This window comes from Macrobrachium nipponense, chromosome 34 (genome assembly GCF_015104395.2).
Source record: "Macrobrachium nipponense isolate FS-2020 chromosome 34, ASM1510439v2, whole genome shotgun sequence".
Taxonomy (NCBI): domain Eukaryota; kingdom Metazoa; phylum Arthropoda; class Malacostraca; order Decapoda; family Palaemonidae; genus Macrobrachium; species Macrobrachium nipponense.
In genome coordinates, this window is record NC_061095.1 from 40976219 (window position 1) to 40991218 (window position 15000).

General features: G+C 34.8%; 1 protein-coding gene across 1 annotated transcript in view; it reads left to right on the forward strand.

Annotated features, from left to right (window-relative positions):
* Positions 1–15000, forward strand: part of LOC135208019 (sodium-coupled monocarboxylate transporter 2-like) — a 111046-nt gene that overhangs the window by 75197 nt on the left and 20849 nt on the right. Inside the window, exons 2-3 of the mRNA XM_064240124.1 lie at positions 5964–6252; positions 12271–12404. Of these exons, the coding sequence (XP_064096194.1) occupies positions 6039–6252; positions 12271–12404 (348 nt within the window). The 5' untranslated portion in view covers positions 5964–6038. The remainder of the gene's footprint in view (positions 1–5963; positions 6253–12270; positions 12405–15000) is intronic.

Below are 15000 nucleotides of genomic sequence, written 5' to 3' on the forward strand. Positions count from 1 at the left end.
CGTATTTTCATTCGGGGAATCATTCTACAAGCAAAAAATCGGGTGTAGTATGGGTAGTCCTTTAAGACCTGTTTTAGCCAATCTGTACATGGAATACTTTGAAGCTACGGTAATAAATGCAATAAAACCGCAAAACATGGTTTGGATGAGATATGTTGATGATATTCTAACATTTTGGGATAATAGGTGGGGCAATTTTAATGAATTCCTTTCAAAATTAAATGCATTAGTACCCAGCATCAAATTTAAAGTTGAATGGAAAACAGACAACAAAATTCCTTTCCTTGATGTTTTAATAATCAGAGACACGACAGAATACAAATTTACCATATACAGAAAACCAACGTTCTCACTTTCATACATTCACTACTTTAGCTATCACGACATTGCTATCAAGATAGGTGTAGCCAGCATTCTGTTCTTAAGAGCCTTACGAACTTGTTCCCCAGATTTCCTGGAAAAAGAATTTGAACTAATTCGTAAGCAACTTTCGTCTTTAAAGTACCCTGACCATATAATTGAGAAAGCAATTCACAAAGCAAACGTAATTTTCTACCGACCCCCGAAAGACAAGACCAGAGATACACCCTACAACAAAATAAAATTCCCCACCTGGACACGATTACAAAAGTGACTCAGACCCTTGGAAAATCTAACCCTTTTGCATTTACTTACCCGAACACATTAGCTAAATCCCTGATAAACGTCCAACAAAAGACATCGCCCAAGGACACTGGGGTTTACCAGATCGGATTTACAGAAAAATCACTTCTCCAGAGATTAATACAACACAAACGGTCAGTTAGGTATGGACAACAGAACTCAGCTATTTTCAACCATATAAATGAACATAACCATAGAATAAACTGGAATTTGTCACGTATAATTTATAGCAGCAACTGCCGGTACAAGAGTCAAATGATGGAATCGGCCTTAATAAAAGAGAGGCAGGTAATGACCATCTCAAAGGGAGCGTGAATTTCAGATGTGATCGACGAAGTTTTCATTCAACCAACGCTTAAGAAGATTAAAGGAAGATTATCAGCGGGGGTGACCTAAATTGGCTTACCTGTGGATGGATCTCTTGGTATAAATACCATCTTTTCTGTAAACCTTTCTCATTCATATACCTGAAGAGAGAGACAGCAGTCTCTGAAATATAGTACTTTTCTCTCTATATTTTGATGTTTTTATGGGCTCCTTGTATTAGATGGAATTCTGTTGTAACAGAACATTTTTACCAGTCATATATATATATATATATATATATATATATATATATATATATATATATATATATATATATATATATACTATCTGCAGTATGATCCTCGAACATCAATTCAGGAATGCCGAAGACACATGGATGTTTTAAAAGATTTATTCATTAAGAAACGTTTCGGACATGACTATGTGCATCATCTGTCTGAAAAATGACAAAATAATAACATTAAAATAAAAAAATACACAAAATTCTTAAACTGACTATTAAAAACATTAAAAGACTAGAAATAAGAAGCAAAGAAAAAACAACTGCTGTTACACCAACCATCAGGTACAGAGGAAGAAGATAGAATGACCAAAGAAGGGAACACCAACCTCCAAGACGACTATGCCAGATATAGTTGAGCAGAGGAGCAGCCACCGTTTAACGATGGAACGAGTCTTTTAATATAAAAAAGGTCAAGAAGCAGCATCTGACTACCTTAGAGTCATTATATATTAAAAGACTCGTTCCATCGTTAAACGGTGGTTGCTCCTCTGCTCAACTATATCTGGCATAGTCGTCTTTGGAGGTTGGTGTTCCTTCTTTGGTCATTCTATCTTCTTCCTTTGTACCTGAAGGTTGGTGTAACAGCAGTTGTTTTTACTTTGCTTCTTATTTTTAGTCTTTTAATGTTTTTAATTGTCATTTTAAGAATCCTGTGTATTCTTAGTATTTTTAATGTTATTATTTTGTCATTTTTCAGACAGATGATGAACATAGTCATGTGCGAAACGTTTCTTCATGAATAAATCTTTTAAAACATCCATGTGTCTTTGGCATTCCTGAATTGATATTTATATATATATATATATATATATATATATATATATATATATATATATATATATATATAGATATATATGTATATATATTTCACAAGATAGGGTTCTAATTGCAATTTAAATCTCGCCTTATCCTTATCTAAAGTTTCTCTAAAATTATTATATACTTAAAAAAATCAATTTATTAAGTGGAAATGTGTCAACCATCATTTACCCAACCTAACTTACTATCCCGACTAAACGTATATGCAAATGATTTGCTAGTGCTTAATGACTATCATACTGGGAATGTACTCTATCACCAGCAAAGAATTTTTCTACAAATTGGTTGAAAAGGAACGTTACTTCTCTGTTTCTTCTAAACAATTGACTTAGTAGATTTTTTCATACTCAACATCTAGATCTAGGGATTTTTCTAGGAGCTTTACGAATCTCTAGACTAACCATCATAACCTTAAAGTTATAAATACCCTCCAGTTTTGCTACTAGCCCCAAAATCTTGTTCTTGATCTAGTTTACTAAATCTGGATCGTCATTAAGTACAGGATAACTATGTCTGGGGCAAATCCCATTACTCTAGCTACCATTATAGGATCTAATAAACTGTCACACACGGCCCCTAATTTTCCAAAAGTATGATAGCATAAAGGCTGCCTCAGCCTTACATTACTCTTGCTACAACATCGTTTCATAAAATGACTTAGATGTCTTACATGAGATTGTCTTACCACAACAACCTTTCGTCCTATTTAGAATACATCTGGATGGGTTGTACCCATTTTCTCAAAATAACCATCTTCTCAAAGGAAAATAGTAAGGAAAGCTAAAATTCCTGTCAAAACACTACAAAAAGAATAGGCTTCCGTTAGGCTAGGCGATGATTGACCTAATCAGTCTTTTTACTGATCCATTCAGGACAGGCTATTGCGTGACAAATTCTAATGTCTGCCACCATCAACCAGTCACGTCTTATCTTTATCGCCAACTATCATAACAATCCTCAAAATTTCGCAAACACAAACTACACAATTACTGCAATAATAATCTATCAGTATGATCCTGGTCACGGTACCATTTTATTACTACTCGCTTAGTAATAAGTAGAGCATTTCAAGTCACAAGGGATTGTATAACCTATAGTGAAATGAAACGTGAATACCAAATCATAACCTAAGTTCTGCAGTACGACATCCAGATTACTATTCTCATTTTCGTCGATATTCACGATATGATGTTGCGTTGCGTATCCAGTGAGTACATAAATGATATTAACTTACTCAAACTGTGTATGATGGATTCGTTATCGTGAATGGCTATTTCTCTATCCCAGCGCACATGGCTTGAAATCCGGCATTACCACGGTCTCCCTTGTGCTATTCTCATCCAAGAACATAATAGGAAACACTTTTCTATTATAACTTATGCATGTACTAAAAAGGACTTTTGTCTAAAACTCTTTGATATAAACCACTTTAGTTTAGGACACTCTGGGCTAAAGACACATTAGGCTAAAAACAACTTGGGCTAAGGACACTTTTGGTTAAAGATACATTGGTGTGAAGACACTTTCGACTAAAAACTCATTTTAAGCTGCACCATCGCCATGATCAATTTTGTTAATTCCTTTCCGAAGGGGATACATGAAAGGTAATTCTCTCTCTCTCTCTCTCTCTCTCTCTCTCTCTCTCTCTCTCTCTCTCTCAAGACACTTTTGGCTAAAAACTCTTCTTAACAAAGCACTATCAGGAAATTATTATTATGGTTTAATGACTTGTTTGTTTGCGAATGTTTCCTCGTTAAGTTGTTCAGGTATATCTCAATGTTTACAAGTTTTTAAGTTTACTGTTTCTTCTTATTTTAGTTTCTTCTAAAACCCCAAAATGGAAAGAACTTTACAATTTGTGATAAAATTTACTATAATGGTTACTACTATACGAAGAATAATTCAACCAAAATTACTACGTATTGGCGATGTGAAGATCGAAGGTGTCCCAGCCGTCTTATCTTAAGCAGAAATGATAAAGTTATGAAGACTTCAGATCACAATCATCCAGGCGGTAGCGAAAAAGTGTATATGCTCCGAGCATTAAACAAAATTAAAGAAAAAACTATTACAACATCAGATACGCCTACAACAATAATTTATGAGGCAATTAGTGAAGTCCCAGAATGTTCCCAACCGCTGCTTCCTAACAATGCTTGCATCACGCGAAATACTCGAAAAGTAAGAACTAAACAATTTCCGAAGCTTCCAACACCATTGGCTGATGTAGACGTTCAAGGCAGATTTAGAATAACCATTGGAGGAGATGACTGGCTAGTACATGATAGTGGACAAGATGATAGAGAGAGAATTTTGATGTTTGCAGGATCATCATCTTTACAACAGTTAGGTTCATCAAAGCACTGGTTCAGTGTTGGAACTTTTGAAACATGTCCCAATATTTTCAACCAAATATATACAATTCATGCCCAAGTCCATGGGGAAATATATCCTCTTGTTTTTGTTTTACTACCTGGGAAATCGGAAGAAATTTATACTTAAATGTTGCATGCTCTTGCTGAGGCGATGAAAAAGCACGGAATTGAAACGGGTATTACAGAAGTGTTTCCATTTTGTTACCTTTTAGTATTTCCATTATGTTATTATTTTTTTAAAACGGCCTTTTTACAAAATATCTTTACACCACAGCGTCATTAGACCAAAGTGTCTTTAGACCGAATCGTCTTTAGACCAAGTTTGTTTTTAGACCAAAGTTCCTTGGCCCAAAGTGCCTTAGACGAAAGTGCTTTAGAGGAAAATACCGTATCCCATATGTATATAGTGATTGGACCAGCTTCGATGAAGTGGCAGCGACAGTCCCAAGGTGATTCTTCATGATTCGCCAAGGTGAATGGCACTTTGTTATCGAGACATATTTTAGCCTCTGACTCTCTATCTCTCTCTCTTCTCTTTACGTTGGCCGACTGGCATGGAGATAGAATTCTCAGTTCTCACATCAGCCATGTTGAAGGATGGTTGGAAACACTTGGACTAAGCAAACTAAGTATATTCTCTTGAATAATTACAAGTTACAGGGCATCTTGAGATAGGAGCTTTCTGAAGAAACTTATACTATGAAGAGGAAAGTCAGAGAGCAATAGATGAAAAGTTGATAATGTTTTGTTTCAGGAAGTTAACAGTAGGGGAAAGACGAACACACATCCCTGACATGTAGGTCATTTGATGACAAACACAGTTTACTCTGTTTCTCGCGAAAGCCGGATTTGACCTAGGATGAATGTTAGTTAGTTTGTCTGTGGTTATAATACGTTAGAATAGCGCACATCATGAACGGACTAGCTATTTTTGGGAATTTTTTCCAGCTATGTTTTTAATAGGGAAATGGATTACATTTCCATTTTGATGTAATGAAAATGGAAATGAAATAATATATATATATATATATATATATATATATATATATATATATATATATATATATATATATATATATATATATATATATATATATATATACAACTTTCGTCCATCCTTGTGATAAAATGACCAAGTCTACAAAAGGTTTGTATTCAACTGTTGTTCCATCTATATATGACTGAGTAGCACACCATTTGTAGCTGAGGAGAGACGCATAAAATAAATAAAAATTCCGAAAAGAAATTTTTCTTTTAATCCTCTCTGTCGATTAATCAATTTACGAATTCAGCTGTAGAACATAACATATATAATTGTAAATAAGGTCATATTGATAGGCAGACAAAATAAAAGAAAAATCGAAACCAGAAATTATGTCACCTCTCCTTCTTTTTGTACAATTGTGGAAGGATTAGCATCATAAAATGACAAATTACCTTTCCAAGTTTTTTTTGCTTTAAGGCCGTCGCTTCTTAATTCTCGTTTTTGCCGTCAGGAGTTTGAAGGACTCTTCACTTACTCATGCTCTGCCAAAACAAGAGAAAATCCGGTGTTGGAAAGACTGAGAAAGATGGCAGACTTGGCAACTGAACCATTTGGCACTGTGAACTGGATAGTCTGTGTTATCCTTCTTTTGGTATCCATTTTGGTGGGCCTCTTCTGCTCTCTCAGAGGAAGAGGTACCAATGCATTTGAAGATTACCTCTTGGGAGGTCGTCAGATGTCCACCCTTCCAGTTGCGTTGTCCCTCATAGCCAGTACCATCTCTGCGATCTCCATGTTAGGTGAGCTAAGTAATCGCTTTTCTTGACATTTTATTTTTAGAGAAAAAAAGGGTTTTTGTAATGCACTTTAACGGCTACAATGATCTTTTGTTTGTTATATCATTGCCAGCTGGACATAACCTCGTTTTCTTCAGCTTCTATTTATTTGTTTTAGTTAAAGAAGAAAGCTAATTCTTTACAATATTGAAAGGAAGAAATCGTTTTCTGAAATTTGATATTACATTAGATTTGTTCTTTTGTTTTTTTTATTGTGAAATAAGCAATGTTTTTATGCTATATCTTAATAAGTTATATAAATAATTTGATTAGTTATATTCTTTTAAAATGATGCTCAGTTTTAATAAGGTTATACGCATATGCCGTATTATTAAACAATATGCCGTATTTATTTTTAAGATAAATAAAAACTTGAAATAAATAATTAGCCTACAAGTGTAAAACCTTTTGTTTAAAATAGTGATTTTTTACAATAATGAGAATCCATTTATTCAACAAATTTTAGATGTAAATTTATTTGCTTAAAAGAATGGGGTATAAGCAAAGTGAAATCCCACTATTAGAGGGATTTCACTTTAGTAGGATTACTTTTGGTACTTAAACTAACACCATCTGAATATAAAATTTTCAATCACTGCCATTCGATAAAGATTTTCTATCAAATATATCTGATTCTCGATAATGGCGGCATCAGATATGTATACAGTGTTCATAAGCATACAGTGGTCCCTTAAAATGGTTACTTTTTACTCGAAATATATATATATATATATATATATATATATATATATATATATATATATATATATATTATATATATATAATTCATTCTTGAAATAAACTAGTAAATAAAATTAAATAACAAAGGTCAATTGATTAAATTAATCAAAGAAAATTTAAACTGTTATGTAATATTGTAGATTTAAAAAGAAATCTAAGTGATTACAAATTAATTCACGAGTGTTGAAGTGTGAAATTAAGTAAAGTTAATAAAAAATTGTTAATGCTAACACATGAGACCACCAAATATGTAAATGCAGGAAATTTACCGCAGTATAAAATGTGAAAAATTAAGATTTTGTAAAAACAAAGAATACAAAAAAAAATAAAAAAAAATAAAAAATGAAACAATTCACAAAAACAGAAAATTAGAAGGAAATAAATTCACCAAGTATTTTAAAATCAACTCAAAAATGTAAAAACCACAACAATACCTTTTCACAATCTGCATCTTCAAAATTCACCAAAGCACTTGATAAGCATGTTACAAGAACACAATGTTACAATGTCTGCTCAGATTCCACAACTGCATTCTATACAAACAGCTAAGGGTGACCAAGTGCAATATTTTCACGTTACATTACAAAATGCTTGATGTCATTACAAGGTAAAACATTTTGGGACCAAGATTTTCTGTAATCTTCCAATCAATCTACTTTATAAATTTATGAGTTCCCTTTAAAAGAGAGAGAGAGAGAGAGGAGAAAGAAGAGAGAAACGAGAGAGACGAGAGGAGAGAGAGAGGAGAGAGAGAGACCTTACAGACCTTACAGACCTTACAGTTCGTTCGGGTTGCCCCAGGTCCCTCAGTGTGAGGCGCCTCTAATGTCTACCAGAGAGTTGCTAGTACATCTTCCGGTATATTTTGCATCTTCCAATCTTGGATGGTCTGGGATGCAGTTTAGATATTTGTCGAGCTTATTCTTAAACACATCTACGCTCACTCCTGATATATTCCTCAGATGAGCTGGCAACGCATTGAATAGACGCTGCATTATCGATGCTGGTGCGTAGTGGATTAATGTTCTGTGTGCTTTCCTTATTTTTCCTGGTATAGTTTTGGGCACTATTAATCTACCTCTGCTTGCTCTTTCTGATATTTTTAGTTCCATGATATTTTCTGTTATTCCTTCTATCTGTTTCCATGCCTGAATTATCATGTAGCGTTCTCTTCTCCTTTCTAGACTATATAATTTTAAGGATTGTAGTCTTTCCCAGTAGTCTAGGTCCTTAACTTCTTCTATTCTAGCTGTAAAGGACCTTTGTACACTCTCTATTTGTGCAATATCCTTTTGATAGTGTGGGTACCATATCATATTGCAATATTTAAGTGGACTACGAACATATGTTTTATAAAGCATAATCATGTGTTCAGCTTTTTTCTTGTTTTGAAGTGCCGTGACAACATTCCCATTTTTGCTTTACATTTTGCCAACAGAATGGCTATTTGATCATTGCATAACATGTTCCTATTCATCATCACACCAAGGTCTTTAACTGCTTCCTTATTTGTGATTGTCTCATTATTAGGTCCCCTATATGCATATAGCTTTCCTTCTCTGTCTCCATAATTTATTGATTCAAATTTATCAGAGTTAAATACCATCCTATTTACCTCTGCCCAATCATATACTTTGTTAAGGTCTCTTTGTAGAGCGTTCCTATCTTCATCACAAGTAATTTCTCTACTTATTCTTGTGTCATCAGCGAAACTACTCACTACCGAATCCTTAACATTACTGTCTATGTCTTCAATCATAATAACAAACAATATTGCAGCTAGCACCGTACCTTGTGGCACACCGGATATTACCTTGGTTTCATCCGATTTCTCATCGTTTGCAATAACTATCTGTTTTCTGTTGTGTAAAAATTCTTTTAACCATCTTCCTACTTTATCTACGATATTGTGTTTTCTAATTTTCTTTGCTAATATATTATGGTCTACTTTGTCAAAAGCTTTTGCAAAGTCTAGATAAACCACATCTGTTTCATTTCCGCTTTTCATATTTTTGAATATGTTCTCACGGTGGACTAACAGTTGGGTTTGTGTACTTTTTCCGGGTACGAAACCGTGTTGTCCTATATTAAACAAATTATTTTTTATTAAATGTTTCATAATATTTTTCTTCATTACCCTTTCATACACTTTCATAATATGTGATGTTAGACTCACAGGCCTATAATTACTTGCCTCTAGTCTTGATCCACTTTTGAAAGTAGGGGTGATATATGCTAATTTGTGCTCATCATAAATCTTGCCTGTATCTACACTTTGTCTTAATAATATTGCAAGTGGCTTTGCGATAGAATGAACTACTTTCTTTAACAAAATAGCAGGGACTCCATCCGGCCCTGCAGCAGCTCCATTTTTAATTTCATTAATTGCCTGCACAATATCAGCTTCATTAATTTCTATGTCAGCTAAATATTCACTATTTTCGTCCCTTACTTCTATATCATTATCTTCATTATCTATTCTAGGGGTGAATTCTCTCTTATCGTTCTGCCAGTATGTTGCAAATTTTCCTTTTCCGTTCATTCGTTAATCTCCCTTCAATTCTCAGAGGGCCTATTTCTATTCTTCTTTTATTCATCTTCTTCGCATATGAGTATAATAGTTTGGGGTTTTGCTTGATATTTAATAGGGTTTTTTCTTCCAAGTCCCGTTTTTCATTTTCTTTTGATTGTATAATCTTTTGTTCTGCATTTTCTATCTTACTTTTTAGTTCTATAACTTTCCATGCATTTTTTTCTTTTGCAAGACCTTTTTTCCACTTTCTGATTTTCTGGAACAAGATCCTTCTGTCTCTTGGTATGCATGAATGATGTTTACTTTTCTTCTTCGGTATATATTTATCCACTATTTTCTCCAATATATATAATATCTCCGTATTTACCCTTATGTCATCACTTACGAAAATGTTATCCCAATCTTTGTTTAATTCTTCATTAATTTCTGACCATTTTATATTTTTACTGTAGAAGTTGTATTTTCCATATCCTTCCCACTTTTTCATTTCTTGCTTATCTCTATTTTCACTTGCTTTGGAATGAACTGTTAATTCTATGACATTATGATCTGAAATACTCGCATTATGAACTATTATTTCTTTTGAACATAATTCATCTCGTTCACAAATACTAGGTCTAAAGTATTTTCCTTTCTTGTTGGCAGGTGATTTATTTGTTGAATGTTGTATTCTAGTAGCATATCTAATAGCTTTTCAAATTGCCTCTTATCTTCTGCACTACTATTACTCTCTTTTTTATATGTATAAGTACAACCACAGTCTCCTATTCGTTCTTTCCATTCTACGAAAGGAAAGTTGAAGTCACCAGATAGGAGAATAGTCCAGTCCTTGTGATTTCTACATATATCATCCAATTTTTCAATTATTAAGTCAAACTCTTTAGTATTAGGAGGTCTATATATTACTATGTTCATCAATTTTTCAGATTCAAATTCTACCGCTATTAGTTCACATTCTGAGTTACTATATTTCTCATATATTTTTTCCTTGTTTTTTGTCTTTCCCATATATTGCGGTTCCCCCTTGATTCCTATTTTTTCTATCTGATCTATAAGTTTGGAACCCTTTTATTTGATCATCATTCCCAGTCTCTTGGGAATACCAAGTTTCACTTATATTCATTATATCTATTTTCTTTTCATTTTGGGTTAGTTCTTCTAAGTACTCTATTTTTCTTTTTGAGTTACTCGTAACTAAACCCTGCGCATTTATCACTATGATGGTTTGCGTGTTTTCTCCTTCATTTAATATTGGTAGTAATAAGGATTTTCCCATGTCTCTTTCCTGTTCTGGTATGTTGTTCTTTTTTTCATTTCCAGAAATTCTGACATTAAAAAATCCAACTTTTCCATAATATTTGATCTTCCTTCATCATAATTATTCATTTTGTGTCTGAATCTGCAATTTTCTCCGTTTCTGCAATATCCTCTTGCATAATAAATACAGTTATTATCTCTTGAGTAGAATTTCGGAGCTGATGCTTTGAAATTTTTTGCTGACACCTCTGCATATCTCATTGGTGGTTTGCTTTTCTCTTTTACCTGATATTCTTGATTTCTCTCTTTATTTGTTTCTTTCTTATTTTGGATTTTATTACTTGGTTGGTTATTTATTTGATTATGATTCATGGCTACAGGGTACATATATTTGCATTTTTTGTCGAACTTACATCCTTTTCCTTCTTTTAGGTTTTTACATATTTTTGGATGCAGATCTCTGCAATCATCCCCATAGCCATCTAAGTATGCACATTTACCATATATTTCAGAGAGAGAGAGAGAGAGAGAGAGAGAGAGTATATCTGCAGGTCTCTGCTTCCCCATCACCAAATCCTCCTTTAGGTAATTTGTTGCATCTCTTCTTGATAAACAACTCTGAAGACAAAATCACCTAACTATGTATCCTTCTTCTGCAGTTTCATTAACTTTTTTCTTGTTACTTGATCAACTTCAAGGGCTGAACTCTCAATATCTGCTAATTCAGCCACTATAATTTCACTACTGTCTTCAGGAACACTCTGATTACTCTGAGTCTCTTCAAGAACTACAGGTTTTTCTTCATCTTGGGATATCTCTTCTTGGTCATCACTAGGGGAAACATCACTTTCCTGGAACAATTCTTCTAAGCTTTAAGATCTTTCACTTAATCCTTCCTGTGTGGGTAAATCCTCAGTCCCTTCATGTGCAAGAGCAGTCCTCGTCATACTCTTGGTAGTTCTAAAACTGGGAAAAAACAGGTGGGTTTTTCCCTTAAATCTACCGTAGACTGATCCTGAATGGCTTGTCTGTCACTATAGGACAACGAACAAATGGCACACTACCAGATTCATTACCCAACAGAACATGTGCACTTTATGCAGCCAGTAAGTCCTTTACTGTAAAATCCACATTCACTGTCACCAAAAGAGAGATTCAAGCGCCTCTTCTATATATATATATATATATATATATATATATATATATATATATATATATATATATATATATATATATATATGTATGTATGTATATATATATATATATATATATATTATATATATATATATATATATATATATATATATATATATATATATATATATATACATACATACATTATCTATATATATATATATATATATATATATATATATATATATATATATATATATATATATATATATATATATATATATATAATACGTGTGTATCTTCTTAATCTAAAACAGGTCTTGCCTCCGAGATGTATTTCTATGGAACCCAGTTTGCACTCATCTTGGTTGGGTCATTATACGGCACGTTTTTCATCCAGTTGTTGATGGTTCCCATCCTGTATCCTCTGGACATCATATCTATCAATGAGGTAAGAGGATATGGTTACTTTTTCATTACGCTTTCCCTATACAGCCTAACAACTAGAAATCGTGATTATTGCTTCATTAAATATTTTCATCATAACACCAGAAATTTCCTCTCAATTAACTTCTCTCTTTCCTCACCCAGGTGGGATTCGAACCCGCGGTCCTTAGGTTGAAGAAAGTCTGCCTTTGGTGAACACCATGAAGACTTATGAGTGTTGTTACTGTCTGGCATCCATATATAAGTCGAATTCTGATATTATCATTATTTTTACTGGGGGGCTATCACAGTCCTCCAATTTGACTGGGTGGTATTCATAGTGTGGTGTTCCGGGTTGCATCCTGCCTCCAGAAGAGTCCATCACTTTTCTTACTATGAGTCCTAGAACTACTTCACCCTCTAGTTTTTCCAGATTCCTTTTCAGGGATCTTGGGATCGTGCCTAGTGTTCCTATGATTATGGGTACAATTTCCACTGGCATATCCCATATCCTTCTTATGTCTATTTTCAGGTCTTGATATGTATTCATTTTTTCCCTTTCTTTTTCTTCAACTCTGGTGTCCCGTGGAATTGCGACATCAATGAGTGATACTTTCTTCTTGATTTTGTCAAACAACGTCATGTCTGGTCTATTTGCATGTGTCTCCCTATCTATTCTGATAACATTGTCCCAGAGGATCTTTGTCTGATCGTTTTCTATCATTCCTTCAGGGTGGTGCTTGTACCACTTAATACTGCTGGAGTTTCTTGCACAGGCTCCAATGGAGTGCTTTTGCTACTGAATCATGCCTCTTTCTGTACTGGTTCTGTGGAAGTGTTGGACATTCGCTTGCTATGTGGTTTATGGTCTCGTTTTTCGTATTGCACTTCCCTCATATGGGAGAGATGTTACTTTCATCTATCATTCTTTGAACATATGTGGTTCTTAGTGCCTGATCTTGTGCCACTGTTATCATTCCTTCATTGTCCGTGCATTGGTTTTTTGTGCCATTCCTCTGTTTGTCATTCTCCTGTCTCTGTATATTTCTAGGTCTTCGTCTACTGTTATCAGTCCTTCTTCCCATGCACTCTTGAGCCACTTGTCTTCACTGGTTTTCAGATATTGCCCAGCGCCCTGTTCTCGATGTTGACGCAGTCCTCTATGATTGGTAGTCCTCCCCCTCCTTTCTTTCGAGTTATGTATAGTCTGTCCATATTTGTTCTTGGGTGTAGTGCTTTGTGCATTGTCATATGTTTCCTAGTTTTCTGGTCTATGCTGCGGAGTTCTGACTTTGTCCATTCCACTACTCCTGCACTGTATCTGATTACTAGTACTGCCTATGTGTTTATGGCTTTCATCATATTTCTGGTGATGAGTTTCGACTTGAGTATCGCCTTAAGTCTCTGCATATATTCTTTCCTGATCGTGTCCTTCAACTCTTGGTGCTTTATATCCCCTCCTTCCATTATTCCCAGGTATTTGTATCCTGTCTCATCTATGTGTTCGATGTTGCTCCCATCTGGTAGCTTTATCCCTTCAGTCCTTGTTACATTGCCCTTTTGCATCTTGACTAAGGCGCATTTTTCTATTCCAAACTCCATCCTGATGTCCCCAGATACAATCCTTACGGTCTGGATTAGGGTATCTATTTCCTTGATGCTCTTACCATACAGCTTGATGTCGTCCATGAACATCAGATGGTTGATTCTGTTGCCTCTTTTCTTGAGTTGGTACCCGGCATCCATCTTCTGTAGTACTTTTGTCATGGGAATCATGGCTACTACAAAGAATAGTAGGGACAGTGAGTCGCCCTGGAAGATCCCTCTCCTGATATTAACCTCTGCAAGTCTTATTCCAGAACTTGTAAGTATTGTATTCCAGTTGCACATTGTAATTTTGAGGAAGCTGATGGTATTTTCCTCTGCCCCATATATTTTCAAGCATTCTATAAGCCATGTGTGTGGCATCATGTCGAAGGCTTTCTTATAGTCAGTCCATGCCTTGCTTAGGTTGGTTTTCCTTCTACTGTGCTTCATTACCATTTTGTCTGTCAAGATCTGGTTTTTGTGCCCTTAAACTTACTTCTGCAGTCTTTCTGTTGGTGGAGGAGGGTGTTTGTATCATCTAGGTAGTTGTATAGCCTTTCACTGATGATACCTAGTAGTAACTTCCACATTATCGGTAGGCAGGTGATGGGTCTGTAGTTACTGGCTATATTTCCCTTACCCTTGTCTTTCTGTATTGTGGTCATTCATTTAGGCACATGGTGGTTTGAAATTATTGAGCCAGTATCCTTGGACTTCATCGGGACCTGGGGCTTTGCAGTTGGGCACTTTCTGTAGTTGGTGTCTAATTGTGTCTGTCGTGATCTCAGTGAATCTGTTTTATCCTCCCTGTTTCTTCTCCCCTGATTTCCTGGAACCATGTTGCATGTTTGTTGTGTGAAACTGGATTGCTCCATATATTTTCCCAGTCCCTTACTCGGTTCAGCTTCAGGAATTTCTTGCAAGTTCTCTTCCCTTCTCAGTTGGCTGTATAGTCTGTTCTGGTGGGTTCTGAATAGTGTGTTCTGTTGGTATCCCTTATTCCTGTTTATGTACCCTTGGATCGTATGTGCTTT